Genomic DNA, 14,142 nt, shown 5'->3' with positions numbered 1-14,142 from the left:
TGAGATGGTATCCTATTGTAGTTTTGGTTTGCATCACTCTGATGATTAGTAATGTTGAGCATTTTTTATGTTGGTTCGCCATTTGTATATCTTCTTTTGAGAAGTGTTTGTTCTTTGTCCACTTTTCAATGTGGTTGTTTGTGTTTTTCTTATTTATTTGTTTAAGTTCCTTATAGAGTCTGGATATTAGTCCTTTGTCAGATGCATAGTTTACAGATATTTTCTTCCACTCTGTAGGTTGTCTGTTTGCCCTGTTGATAGTTTCTTTTGCTTTGCAGAAGCTCTTTAGTTCAATTGTCAATTTTTGTTTTTGTTGCATTTGCTCTTGAGAACTTAAAGTTATAAATTCCTTGCCAAGCCCAGTGTCTAGAAGGGTATTTCCTAGGTTTTCTTTCAGAAATTTTATCGTTTGAGGCCTTTCATTTAAGTTTTTAGTCTACTGAGTTAATTTTTATATATGGTGAGAGGTAGGTGTCCAGTTTCATTCTTTTTCATATGGTTAGCTAGTTTTCTCAGCACCATTTATTCAATAGTGTATCCTTTCCCTATTGTTTATTTTTATTAACTTTGCCAAAAATCAGTTGGTTGTAGGTGTGCAGCTTTATTTCAGGGGTTTCTATGTTTTCAGGGGTTTCTATGTTTTTATGTTCCATTGGCCTATGTGTCTGTTTTTGTAATACTATTATGCTTTTTTGATTATTGTAGCCTTGTAGTGTAGTTTGAAGTTGGGTAATGTGATACTTCTGGCTTTATTCTTTTTGCTTAGGATTGTTTTGACTCTTTGAGCTTGTTTTTGGTTCCATGTAAATTTTAGGGTGGTTTTTTTCTAATTCTGTGAAAAATGATGTTGGTAATTTAATAGGAAAAGTGTTGAATTATTCCATTGCTTTGGGCAGTATGGACATTTTAGTAATATTGATTCTTCCAATCCATGAACATAGAATACTTTTCCATTTGTTTGTATCACCTATGATTTCTTTCAGCAGTGTCTTGTCGTTCTTCTTGTAGAGATCTTTACCTCCTTTGCTAAATCTAGTGCTAGGTATTAGGTATTTTTTTGGTGTGTGTGGCTATTATAAATGGGATTGCATTCTTGATTTGGTTCACAGCTTGAATGTTATTGGTGTATAGGAATGATAGTGATTTTGTATATTGATTTATGTATCCTGAGACTTTGCTGAAGTCATTTATTAGGTCTAGGAGATTTTCGGCAGAATCCTTAAGGTTTTCTAGGTATAGAAACGTATCATCAGTGAAGAAATAATTTGACTTCTTCTTTTTTTGTTTGGATGCCTTTTATTTCTTTCTCTTGCCTGACTGTTCTGGGTAGGACTTCCAGTCCTATGTTGAGTAGGAGTGGTGAGAGTGGACATCCTTGCCTTGCTGCAGTTCTTAAGGAGAATGCTTCCAGCTTTTGCCCATTCAGTATGACATTGGCTGTGGGTTTGTCATAGATGGCTTTTATTATTTTGAGGTATTCTTTTGATGCCTCATTTGTTGAGGGGTTTTTACCATGAAGGGATGTTGGCTTTTATTGAATGCTTTTTCCATAGCTATTGAGATGATCATATGGTTTTTGTTTTTAATTCTATTTGGTGAATCACATTTATTGATTTGTGTATATTGAATCATCTTTGCATCCCAGGAATAAGATCCAACTGATCATGGTGAATTAACTTTTTGATGTACTGCTGGATTTGGTTTGCTGGTATTTTCTTGAGGATTTTTGCAATCTATGTTCTTCAGTGATATTGGCTTATAGTTTTCTTTTTTGTTGTGTCTTTGCCAGATTTTGGTATCAGGATGATGCTGGTTTCATAGAATGAGTTAGGAAGGAGTCCTTCCTCCTAAATTCTTTGGAATAGTTTTAGTAGAAATGGTACCAGCTCTTCTTTGTACATCTGGTAGAATTCTCCTATAAATCCTTCTGGCTCAGGACTCTTTTTGGTTGGTAGATTTTTTTTATTACTGATTCCATTTTGGAACAGTCTTTTCAAGATTTCTGTTTCTTCCTGTTTCAGTCTTGGGAGATTGTGTGTTTCTAGGATTTATCTATTTTCTCTAGATTTTCTAGTTTATATGCATAGAGATCTTCATAGTAGTCCCTGAGGACCTTTTTAAAGATAATTATTGACAGTTACACACACCACATAGAGCTCATTAGCCATAACTTAGTCACATGGTAATACCAAGCTGTAAGTGAGTCAGGGAAATATAATTCTTTTAGTTGGGTGACGGTGTATCCAGTTAAAATCTGGGGTTTGGTTACTAGAGAAGGAGAGAATAACTATTGGGAGGCAGCCAGGCATCTCTCCTTCACACTTTATCTCCTAAGATATGCATCAAGCATTAGTTATTGAGCTGGAAGACCTTGTGACTTGAGTTACGAAAGTCTTAATATCTCTGGATTTGTGCTACTATGGTGCCCTTAACAGCCCTCTTCCTCTTTGTTTAAGGCCTCAGTCAGATGAGCTAAAAAAAAGTGGCTTCTGGAGGATATTCTCATAGTACCAACTTCCCAGGGGCATATGCTTACATTGATCTGGGCAGCGCAGCTGTACGCCATTTCCATGTGTGACCACTAGTGACTCATATGCCCTTTCATTACCACCTATGTGAATCTGTTCTTCCCTAAGGGAATTGATAGAAGAGAGTTGTTTATGATAGTTATACTTTTGATGCTTAGAGGCGACTTCATTTCTATCCTAACTAGCAGGTGCATTGTTACATGACTTTTAAAAGTGAGGATTTGTACATTAAGTACAGTATACTCTTCTCTAATGAAAAAAATATGGAGGATAACTCTTCTGTTTCATCTCACGTATTACAAATCCTTCAAGGACCAGTAAGAGTACAACAGGGTTGTATATTAATTAGCCATGAGTAAATTTATTAAAGTGCAGGTATGGTAAAAATGTTTCTCCTTAGAAATTACTTGGCAAAATAAGTAATGAATGGAGGTTCAGAAATATCTCAATGATATAACCATCATTCTATCATAGTTTTAGCTTATTGAGAAAGTGCTTGGCAACTTACCTGATATTATGAACCTGAGATTAGAAGTACCAGCAACAAGCGCGAAGCTTCCACAATGTAATTCGTCCTGTGCATGATTCTGAATATCTATTATAGTGACCTCAAACAAAACCAGACTGCACAGTGTCTCCATGTGACCATCATGTTATGAAAAGAATGGCAATATGTACTTTGGGGAAAGTTAGGTGATTGTTTAAAAGTAAGCACAGAAAAGCTGATTTTCTTTAGTTTTAAGTTTGAGCTTTTGTTGGTTTTTTGCTCTACCAAAATATTGGAAGATAGAAATGAGAAGAATCAGGGCAGGGGAGACAGGTTTGTTTGCAAGTTCTTTATTGACCAGGTTGAGATGTTCTGAGGACAATGATTTACATTTTTGCTCTACACACTAAAGAGTTATTTCCTGAATGCTGAAGAATCTATGTTTTTGTTTTTGTTTTGAAACAGAGTCTCACTCTGTCGCCAGGCTGGAGTGCAGTGGCGCGATCTTGGCTCACTGCAAGCTCCGCCTCCCAGGTTCAAGTGAAGAAATCTATGTTTTTATCTGGAGTAGTATCTTCCAAATGTTTTCCCTTGTATTGTTAATTAACACATGTTAGTCTTGGTTTGTTCCTTTTGGTTTGTTTTTGTTTTTTAATAGAAATGTATCCTGTATTCTGTTAAATTGGCCACGGTGTTACATGGTGACTGTAAGAAGTAAAAATTCCTATCTTATTTTCTATCTCAGTCCTACAGGAACTGGATCAACCCAGCAAGTCTGCGGTTCCCAAGGTCTTCAGGATGAGGCACCAGTGCAGTTATATAGTATTTTTCCCCCAAAGTGGCATGTTTTAAACTGACAGATTTTCAGTGTTCCATTTGATGCCAATATTGTCTTCTAACAATAGCTTTTCTCTTACGTATGCATTTTACTTATGTAAACATGTTTTTCTCATAAAAACTTAGTCATTTTGCTTTTTATTAATGGAATCACCACCAAGCAGTCTTTATAAGATTGTCATTTATATGGCTACATTAAATAACACAGTTCTGTTTTCATACATAGAAATTCTAATAATATAAAAAATTATGTAGCCCAAAACATTGAAACATTTATGCATGAAAAGCTTGAGTCACAGAAACCTAGGGTTGAAAGGAATTTCAAGGTCTTTAGCCTTCCTCCAAGAAATATAACTTACAAAAGTGAGCAGAAGTTTTTATATATTCACTTGCCCTTAGGCTCTTAATTATCTCCACACTGAGCATTTTCGACACTGACTTTTTTTGAGAAAGGTTATCATGAGGGAGCTTTTCCCTTTCTGCTACCTTACATGCATCTATCTTTTTTCTTAGCCTCTCTTCCTTTCCTCTTCTCTCAGAAATATTTCTCTTTACTATCCTTACTACATGGAGCTTTGTTTCCAGCTAAGTTTGCTTCTTTCAGAAGTTTATCTCCTAATTCAGTTCCAACCAGGGTTGCCAGATTTAGGAAATGAAAAATATAGGACTCCCAGTTAAATGTGAATTTCAGATAAATGGTGAACACGTTTTTAGTATAAATATGTCCCAAATGTTGCATGGGTCATACCCATACAATTATTCATTGTTTCTGTGAAATTCAAATTTAACTGTATTTTATTGGACAACCCTATGTAAAACCCTTATCCCTGCAAACTTGTCTGTAAATTTCCTTTGCTGAAGTTCACATCTCCATCAGTGCACTGAACTACGCAGAGGACCCTCTTCTGTGGCTGCATTTTCCTCTGCCTGCAGCCATTTCCATCTGGATCCTGCTCTGTTCTCCCCTTGCTGGTTTCTCAGCTTACCTGCAGTCCCCCATTGGCCACTCTTCTTGAGCTCTCTCCTGTTGGTGGCACAGCAGTGTTTATTATTCTTGACACTCCTAGGTTACCTTGAGTCCTCCTTTACTCTTGTCCTGGCCAATAACAAGTCCTGTTCATTCTTCTTCCACAGGGGGATCTTTCCCTCCTTCCCTCCTCGTCTTTACTTCCCCTTCCCCTTCTCCCTCCTGTCTGTCCCTGCTTGTCTGTTCCCTACACTGCCCTCATTCAGGTTTCTGCCCACCCACTTGCCTACCCAGCCTCCTGCTGTAGACACTCCCTGTCCAGGCCATCTTGCACTGCCTGGTTAATCATTCAGAAATATTGTACCAATTCTACTCTTTCCCTCCTTCAGTGACTTACTATTGTCTGCAGAATGAAGTACAAGTTCCTTATTCAAGGACTCATATGCGGGAACTTTCCAGAATTGTCCTCTTCCTATTTCCCTAGTGCCGTTGACATCATTACTTTGCATCAGTGCCTATCACCCTTTCCGATACTCTCACTCTTTCACGATAATATATTATTGAAAACTCCCTTCAGGAAGTTTTAAATTATGTAATCATTTGGCATACAGATAAAAGGAAGCATTATTTTAGTTTATATCACTGTATTAGTAAATGTTACATTATATAGTTTATCCTAATAAAATTTAATAATATTCACATTATATAAATAGCAAGAATTGTTTTAAGTTTTCCCTATTTAACAAATGACACACACTTTCTTGTATTTGAATTTAGATAATTAAAAATGTGATTTTTAAATAAAATTTAAAATGGCATCTTTCAATATGTTTGGCTTCATAACCAAATATATACTGAAATGTACATTATTGTTAACCTATACTGACTGGGTGCGATGGTTCACACCTGAAGTTTTTAATCCCGGCACTTTTGGAGGCTGAGGTGGAAAGATTGCCTGAGCCCAGGAGTTTAAGACCAGCCTGGGTAACATAGCAAGACACGGTCTCTACAAAAATTTTAAAAATTAGCTTAGCATGGAGGTGTATGCCTGTGGGTCCAGTTACTTGGGAGGCTGAGTGGGGAGGATACCTTGAGTCCAGGAGGTCAAGGCTGCAGTGATGCAGTGAGCCGTGTTTGTGCCACTGCACTAGCCTGGGTGACAGAGTGAGACCTTGGCCCTGCGAAAAAAAAAGAAAAACAAAAAATAAATTATATGACAGCAGAATTCATGACTGACCTGATGTTTGTTAATTCTTGCATTTTGCATTTTTATTTATTATTATTACTATTTTTTGAGAAAGGTTCTTACCCTGTCACCCAGGCTGGAGTGCAGTGGTGTGATCAGGGCTCATTGCAGCCTCAGCCTCCCTAGGCTCAGGCAATCCTCCCACATCAGCCTTCTAAGTAGCTGGGACCACAGGCACGCACCACCACACTCAGCTAATTTTCGTATTTGTTGTAGAGACAGGGTTTCACTATGTTGCCCAGGCTTGCCTGAAACTCCTGGGTTCAAGCAATTTCGCCTCCCAAAGTGCTGGGATTTCAGGCATGAGCCACTGCACCCAGCTGCATTTTGCATTTTTAAATCAAATCTCAAATCAACTAATATATTTTCATATTTGTTATATTTCTTTTCTCTTTTCTTTTCTTTTCTTGTCTTTTCTTTTTTTTGCAGACAGCGTCTCACACTGTCACCAGGCTAGAGTGCAGTGATGCAATCATAGTTTACTGCAGCCTCGAACTCCTGGGCTCCAGTGATCCTCCCACTTTAGCCTCCCAAATAACTGGGACTACAAATAAAAAATTATCCAGATGTAGTGGCACACACTGGGCTAACTTTTTATTTTTCATAGAGATGGAGTCTCACTATGCTACCCAGGCTGGATTTACATTATATTTCTAAGTATTGAGCTAAGAAAGTGGATTGCAGGTTGCTATTTCTAAGAATTTTCTACAGTGAATATCCTTCAGATTTAGATCATCTTTATTCACAGTAAATAAAAAGCCAGATTGTATACAGTTCTCCACTTCCTCCTCATGACTCTCCATTTGTTTTTATTGCACAAGCCCAAGGCTCTGGGGAATATGTCTCAGAGGTGTACCTTACCACACTTCTCTTTATGGGTTTGGCTTGGTTACAAAATGCTGTGGCAGCTTCTTGGGAAATCTGAGAAAGGCTACTACTCGTTCCTGTAGTACTTCTTTTCTCATTCTTTTCTCCTGGGCCATAATATATTGAATAAACAATGAGTTCCTGGCCAATATCTATCAAATGAAAATAGGGTTATATTCATGTGAACTTCTATCTCGGTGCATTTATCCTCACAACTGGTACTGATTAATATGATGTAATTACATTCATTACAGCCATATATATTTGGCAAAAGTAAGATGTTTAGTCATCAGGTGGTTCCCAGTACAGTGAAGTGCTTGAGTGGGATCTCTTCATTTGCCCTGCTGTGAAGAGATCTCCTGTCTTTCCTTCTCCATCTGCTGTCTGTCCCGGTAGGCTGACCTGTGTGGGCTCAGTAACCTGCTTCCTGCCCTCTGGCCTCCCAGTGGGGTCAGCCAATGGGAAACCCCAGCAGGAGATCAAAGGCGAGGACAGTGAACTCAAAATATGTTTCCCCCTTGCATTCTCCCCTGCAAGGTCACCCTGGATTGGCAGTTTCTCCAGACTGAAGATCAGTTCCTTCTCAAGACCACCTATTCTGTAGAACTTTCTCACTCCTTTTGGATTCCAGTAACCTTTCAGGCCTATGGGGGTTAACAAATCTACTGCTAGCCCCAGGTTTCAGCACTATTCTTAGTGGTTCCCCTGTATACACACACACATCTTTGTCACAAGACCCTCTATGAATGGAATATGCCATCTATTTCCTACTGGGGTCCTTGTTGATATAGTGCTTTACGTGGAGTAATTAAATAATCCTCTCAGCTAGAAAAGTATCTCATTCTATGGAAAAGGAAAGTGCAGCACAGCTACACTCAATGACCTGCAAAGGTTGCATGGCTAATATGTGATAAAGCCAGGATTTGAGACCAGAAAGTCTGGCTGCAGCCTACATGATTTTAACCTAAGTATAATAATATGTATAACACAGTTATTACATTGTTGCTTTAGGAATATTTATACTAACAAAATGTATTAAAATTAATCATGTTGACGACAGATAAGGTTGATCACCCAAATTATCATTCTTCCCCACCTAGCCCTTTCATCTGCATACTTCAAAAGATGCTGATTATTTTTTCCCTTTTACCCAGGAAAGAATGAAAGAATGATACTCTTTGATGTTAAGGAATAAGAGGTTCAAATTTTACTTATTACTTTCAGCCGTTTTAGAGAACAATTCTTTGCCAACAACTAAGTATTCTCTTTAAAATATGAACTCTCAAAGGCTCAAATTTAGCTTCTTTCTTTTCTTAAGAGCCCGATGTTGGGCGTTAGTATTCATTTCTCAGAATGACCTAGTTTCTACATAATTTTGGTCCTGTCGGTTTGTTCCCAGAACTGACGTAGTCGTCATTTTGTTGTCTGCTTTGTGTTGGGGGATGTGTCTTCTTCTGCCCTGCCCCCTACTTTCACCACTCATTATTCATTGTTCATTGTCTTCCATATTCATCTTTGGTGTAACTGGTCACATTTTCCATCCTCTTGGGCTTGTGTTGTGGCGCTGCTATTGAATGCAGCTGCAGTGTGTTGATTCTGGACTCTAGGTATCCTGGGTTGCTACAGAATACTGCTTCTAAATGACTTATTTGGCAGCTGAAATTTCTTCCAACACAGCAGACTCCTAAAATGTAGTTTCATTTCTTCATGCTAAAATGCTAAAAATAAAAAACCAGCCCTGTTCTGTATTTTGGGATCTTTGGATCATTAAAATGTCATAGAACGGTAGCCTATAATTATACTGGTCTCAGGTATACACTAGCTTTAAAAATGCAATTGGTTTCTAGGAGCTCAAAGAAGAAAAAAACATGCATTAATGATTCAGGTGTTCTTATTGTTAAAAAGAGTACAATAGAATGAGTGGTTGTTTATGCTTTGGGTCTTGGGTGGTTATTCTATAGTGAAGGTCCTGGTTTTGACAAATTTGTTCACAGTTGTTTTTTTCTAATGTGGGGGGTTAGGTTATGAGAGAAAACCAGGGTTTCTTTGCAGTTCACTCTGCTTGCCTGGAATCCTATTTGATATTACCATGGGCTAAAACTGCCAAACTAGGGAATTTGGCCAGAAAATCAAATCTGTGAACACAAGCAATCATTTATATTTTCTCAAACTACTTACCTTGGTGTTGTATTTAAGACTTATTCTGAAATAAACTGTAGCTTTAAGACTATAAGAGAAAGCTGCTTATTAAAAAGTTTCCATTTGTCATATGATTGGCATAATTAGCATCTTTTCCATCAAATGTTTTTGCATAGAGAAAGTATATTTTAACTGCATTTTCAAAGGTTTGTTAAAATAAAAGGGGCAATTCTGGTTGCATCTATTTTTCAAGGCAAATTGTCAAAAAAAGATCAATGTGGTAATGCCTTTTGTTTAAAAAAGCATTTTATGTACATTTGAAATCCAGACAGATCTATTAAGCTAAACACCTTATAAAATATGATTTATTCAATTGTCCTGGCAAAGAAGATGTCATGTTGAGCTCTTTTGTTTATTTTCATCAAAAGGCTCTTTCATCTGCCATCCAAATAAGAAGATATATTTACGTACAGAGATGGTTTAAAATCCAACCCTCATTATGAAAGAATAAAATTTCAAAAAAAGTCATTAAAAATCTCACACCAGTTAGAATGGCAATCATTAAAAAGTCAGGAAACAACAGGTGCTGGAGAGGATGTGGAGAAATAGGAACACTTTTACACTGTTGGTGGGACTGTAAACTAGTTCAACCCTTGTGGAAGTCAGTGTGGCGATTCCTCAGGGATCTAGAACTAGAAATTCCATTCGACCCAGCCATCCCATTACTGGGTATATACCCAAAGGACTATAAATCATGCTGCTATAAAGACACATGCACACGTATGTTTATTGCGGCATTATTCACAATAGCAAAGACTTGGAACCAACCCAAATGTCCAACAATGATAGACTGGATTAAGAAAATGTGGCACATATACACCATGGAATACTATGCAGCCATAAAAAATGATGAGTTCACGTCCTTTGTAGGGACATGGATGAAATTGGAAATCATCATTCTCAGTAAACTATCGCAAGAACAAAAAACCAAACACCGCATATTCTCACTCATAGGTGGGAATTGAACAATGAGAACACATGGACACAGGAAGGGGAACATCACACTCTGGGGACTGTTGTGGGGTGGGGGGAGGGGGGAGGGATAGCATTGGGAGATATACCTAATGCTAGATGACGAGTTGGTGGGTGCAGCGCACCAGCATGGCACATGTATACATATGTAACTTACCTGCACATTGCGCACATGTACCATAAAACCTAAAGTATAGTAATAATAATAATAATAATAATAAAAGAAAAAAAAAAAGAAAACCTAAAAAAAAAAAATAAAAAAAATAAAAAAATAAAAATCAATTAAAACAAAAGTAGATTTATGCAGCAGATTTTTGCATTGTATTCATTAAAAACGTCAGTATCTGTGAGTTTAATTTGCTACAAAGGAAAAGTAAATAAAGAGATTGCCCAAACAGAGGGGAAAATAGGAGTAGAAGTTTTTCTAGAGCGTTGGAAAGTTGGAGGGGCTATGACCGTTCAAACATCAGTTCTGCCTGCTGGCAACTACTGTGCCCCATGTGGGGTTGGACCCATGGTCAAGAAACACCATTTAAGCCTTCCATTTCTTTTCCTGTCATATACTCAGTAAAATTTCCCCTCTGGTTAAACTCGATCATCCACCTACTCTATCTCTATGGCTGGGCTGCTGAATATTGCTGGAGTAAAATATTAACTGAGATGATTGAACTCACTATAGACTCATGCCTGCATATTTCAAATGGGCACTCAGTGCAGCCTTACAGTCCTAATATGCTTTTCTGGTATGTTCACCTTCTCACTGTCAGAGATGACTGTTTCCCAATTTGGTTCTTCTCAAACTTCCTACATTCCCTTCCCTTGCTCTCACTTTCAGCTTCCTCATACTTTGCTGAGTAAATAGACCCAACCAATCAAGTACAGCCTCATTCTCCCACATCATATCTGCCAGCCTGCATCTGCACCTAATTCCTTGGCCTCCCTCCTGTTACTGTAGTCAGAGCTCTACTGTCTCTGACAAAGGCCAGTCCTCCATTTGTTTCCTGAGGCCTTGTTGTCTTGCCATCTCAAGTATATTGCACTTGCAGTTTTCTTCTTTGCACAGCATCGCTGATTTTTCCAACTCTATGAGATCATTCTCATCAGTACATTGTAGTATCTGCTCTCTTAAAATAAACCAATGACCTTCATTTACTCGCATCCCTTCTAGCTATTTCCCATTTCTGTGCTCCCCTTTTCCACAAAAACTACCTGAAAAGAGTTGTCTGTCCTCTTGCCTATACTTCACTTCCCATTTATTTCTGAACCCTCTCCAACTGGGCTTCTGTCTGTCTTCTCTGCCCTGCTGAGACTGCTCTTGCTTGTTAGAGTCATTAGTGATGTTCATGTTGCCTGAAAGCATGGTCATGTACCCATTCTTGTCCTATTTGATCTTTAAGCAGCATTTGACAGGGCTAAATTTCTTCCTCCTCCTCTTTAAAATACTTGTTTACTCTTAATTTTCTTTCTTTTTTATTTTTTTCGAGACAGAGTTTCACTCCAGGCTGGAGTGAAGTGGTCCAATCTCGGCTCACTGCAACCTCCGTCCCCTAGGTTCAAGTGATTCTCCTGCCTCAGCCTCCGGAGTAGCTGGGATTACAGGCACCTGCCACCACTCCCAGCTAATTTTTGCATTTTTATTTTTATTTTTATTTTTTGAGACAGAGGTTTGCTCTTGTTGCCCAGGCTGGAGTGCAATGCTGCGATCTCGGCTCACTGCAACCTCTGCCTCCCGGGTTCAAGTGATTCTCTTGCCTCAGCCTCCCAAGTGGCTGGGATTACAGGCATGTGTCACCACGCCCAGCTAATTTTGTATTTTTAGTAGAGACAGCGTTTCTCCATGTTGGTCAGGCTGGCCTTGAACTCCCAACCTCAGGTGATCACCCACCTTGGCCTCCAAAAGTGTTAGGATTACAGGTAATTTTTGTATTTTTAGTAGAGATGGGGTTTCTCCACGTTGGTCAGGCTGGTCTCGAACTCCTGACTTCAGGCAAACCACCTGCCTTGGCCTCCCAAAATGCTGGGATTACAGGCGTGAGCCACTGCACCCGGCCTACTCTTAATTTTCATAACATCACACTGTGGTGGCTATGGAAGTGTCCTGTGTCTCCCTTCATGAGTACCTGGTGCAGGGCAAGAGCTGACTAGCAGCCTTCAGCTACCATACCCCTAGATTGAACACAGTGGAAACACAATCCAGGCTTCCTTGGAGTGTTCCCAGTCAATAACTGAGCATGATGGGGATACTAGAATTGGAACATTCTTTCATTACATGAGAATCTTCTAATTGGCAATGTTGAATCCAAACTCCCCTTTGACTAGGTCAAGTCTTTCTTAGAACTGAGCTCTTCCTACCTAATCCTTCTATCCCTGTCTTCTTTCACAGATGTCAGATCTATACCAGGTTTGAACCTCTCATCACCTAATCCTGCTTCCTTCTCTTTTATATCTCTCTTGTACATCTAATTCCATCTTGGTGTCAGATTTCCAGAGGATGACCCAAACGGACACACACTATCCTATTCCCTTACCCACTCAGCTGTTCTTCTGTCTTCTTTGCCTATTCCTCCTCTCCTTCATGAGCCCTTAACACTGATAGCTCCATCCTTGGACTAAGTCTTCTCTTCTTGATCCCTTTATGATCTCATTCAGTTCCATGACTTTGAGTATAATCTTTATGTTATTGATTCTCAAATCTGTATCTCTAGCTCTGATCTCTCCCCAGAACTCCAGACATCTGTATCTAGTCACATTCTTGACATCTCCACTTGGGTATTTATGAACATCTAAAAGTTGATATATTTTAAGGAACTCTTGATCCTTTTTATCCAAATCTGTCCTCCGTCAATTATCCTTTTCTTAGTAAATGGCTCCAGTCATTCTGATTTGCTCTTTTCCTCATCTCCCTTCAGCAGGTCCTGTCAATTGAACTCTAAAGTATCTCCTGAATCAATCAGTTTGTCTCCATTTTCATTACTACCACCTTAATCAGTTTTGCAGCAATCCTCTAACCCTTCACTCTCTTGGCCACTTATAGTTCAGTCACCACTCACTAGCCAAAATGAGCTTTTAAAAATGCAGATCATATCCAATCATCCCCCTGTTTAAAGTGCTATAAAGCCTCTGTCAAACTTTGCATAAAACTCAGACTCTACCTTGTTTGTAAAACCCTGCCATCTGGCCTCTACCAGCCTCTCAGACCTACCTCTTCCTTTCCTTTGCCCAGGCTCAGCAACTTTCTTTTGTTTCCTAAAATAAGACAAGATTGTTCTTGCCCTTTGGCCTGTTACCTTATCTCTAAGTGTCCTTCCTCCTTATCGCTTAGATCTCAGTTTTACTGAGAAAGGCTTTGCTGACCTCCCAATCGCATTAGAAATATCTAGTCACGGCTGGCGCGGTGGCTCATGCCTCTAATCCCAGCACTTTGGGAGGCCGAGGTGGGTGAATCACAAGGTCAGGAGTTTGAGACCAGCCTGACCAACATGGTGAAACCCCATCTCTACTAAAAATACAAAAATTATCTGGGTATGGTGGCACACACCTGTAATCTCAGCTACTCAGGAGGCTGAGGCAGGAGAATCGCTTGAACCCGGGAGTTGGAGGTTGCAGTAAGCCGAGATTGTGCCACTGCACTCCAGCCTGGGCAACAGAGCAAGACTCCATCTCAAAAAAAATAAAAAGAAATTATCTAGTCACAATGTAGTGCATTACTTTATTTGCATTCTCTTCATAGTTCAATTATGCACTGCATAAGGACGTTTAGATCATTGACAGACCACATATACAAAAGATATCCCATAAGATTATAATACTGTATTTTTACTGTACCTTTTCTATATTTACATATGTTTAGAGACACAAATGCTTAGTACTGTGTTACAGTTGCCTACAGTATTCAGTATAGTAACATCCTGCACACGTATGTACCTTAGCAGCAACAGGCTATGCCCATATAGCCTGGGTGTGTCGTAGGCTAAACCATCTAGATTTGTGTAAGTACATGCTATGATGTTCACACAAGGACTAAATCTCCGAATGAAGG

At 39.0% G+C, this 14,142-nt stretch overlaps 1 protein-coding gene across 4 annotated transcripts in view; it reads left to right on the top strand.

Annotated features, from left to right (window-relative positions):
- KIF6 (kinesin family member 6) overlaps positions 1-14,142 on the top strand; it is a 386,628-nt gene that overhangs the window by 29,874 nt on the left and 342,612 nt on the right. The window contains exon 4 of one of the 4 annotated variants that reach the window (XM_054492900.2): positions 3,761-5,642. The exons of the other annotated variants lie outside the window; for them this stretch is intronic. Coding sequence (XP_054348875.1) covers positions 3,761-3,872 — 112 coding nt within the window. The 3' untranslated portion in view covers positions 3,873-5,642. Of the gene's footprint in view, positions 1-3,760; positions 5,643-14,142 lie in introns of those variants that run through there. 4 annotated transcript variants of the gene reach the window in all.

This window comes from Pongo pygmaeus, chromosome 5 (genome assembly GCF_028885625.2).
Source record: "Pongo pygmaeus isolate AG05252 chromosome 5, NHGRI_mPonPyg2-v2.0_pri, whole genome shotgun sequence".
Taxonomy (NCBI): Eukaryota; Metazoa; Chordata; class Mammalia; order Primates; family Hominidae; genus Pongo; species Pongo pygmaeus.
The sequence above is the reverse complement of the archived record's forward strand: the minus strand, read 5'-3'. Positions and strand labels throughout refer to the sequence as shown.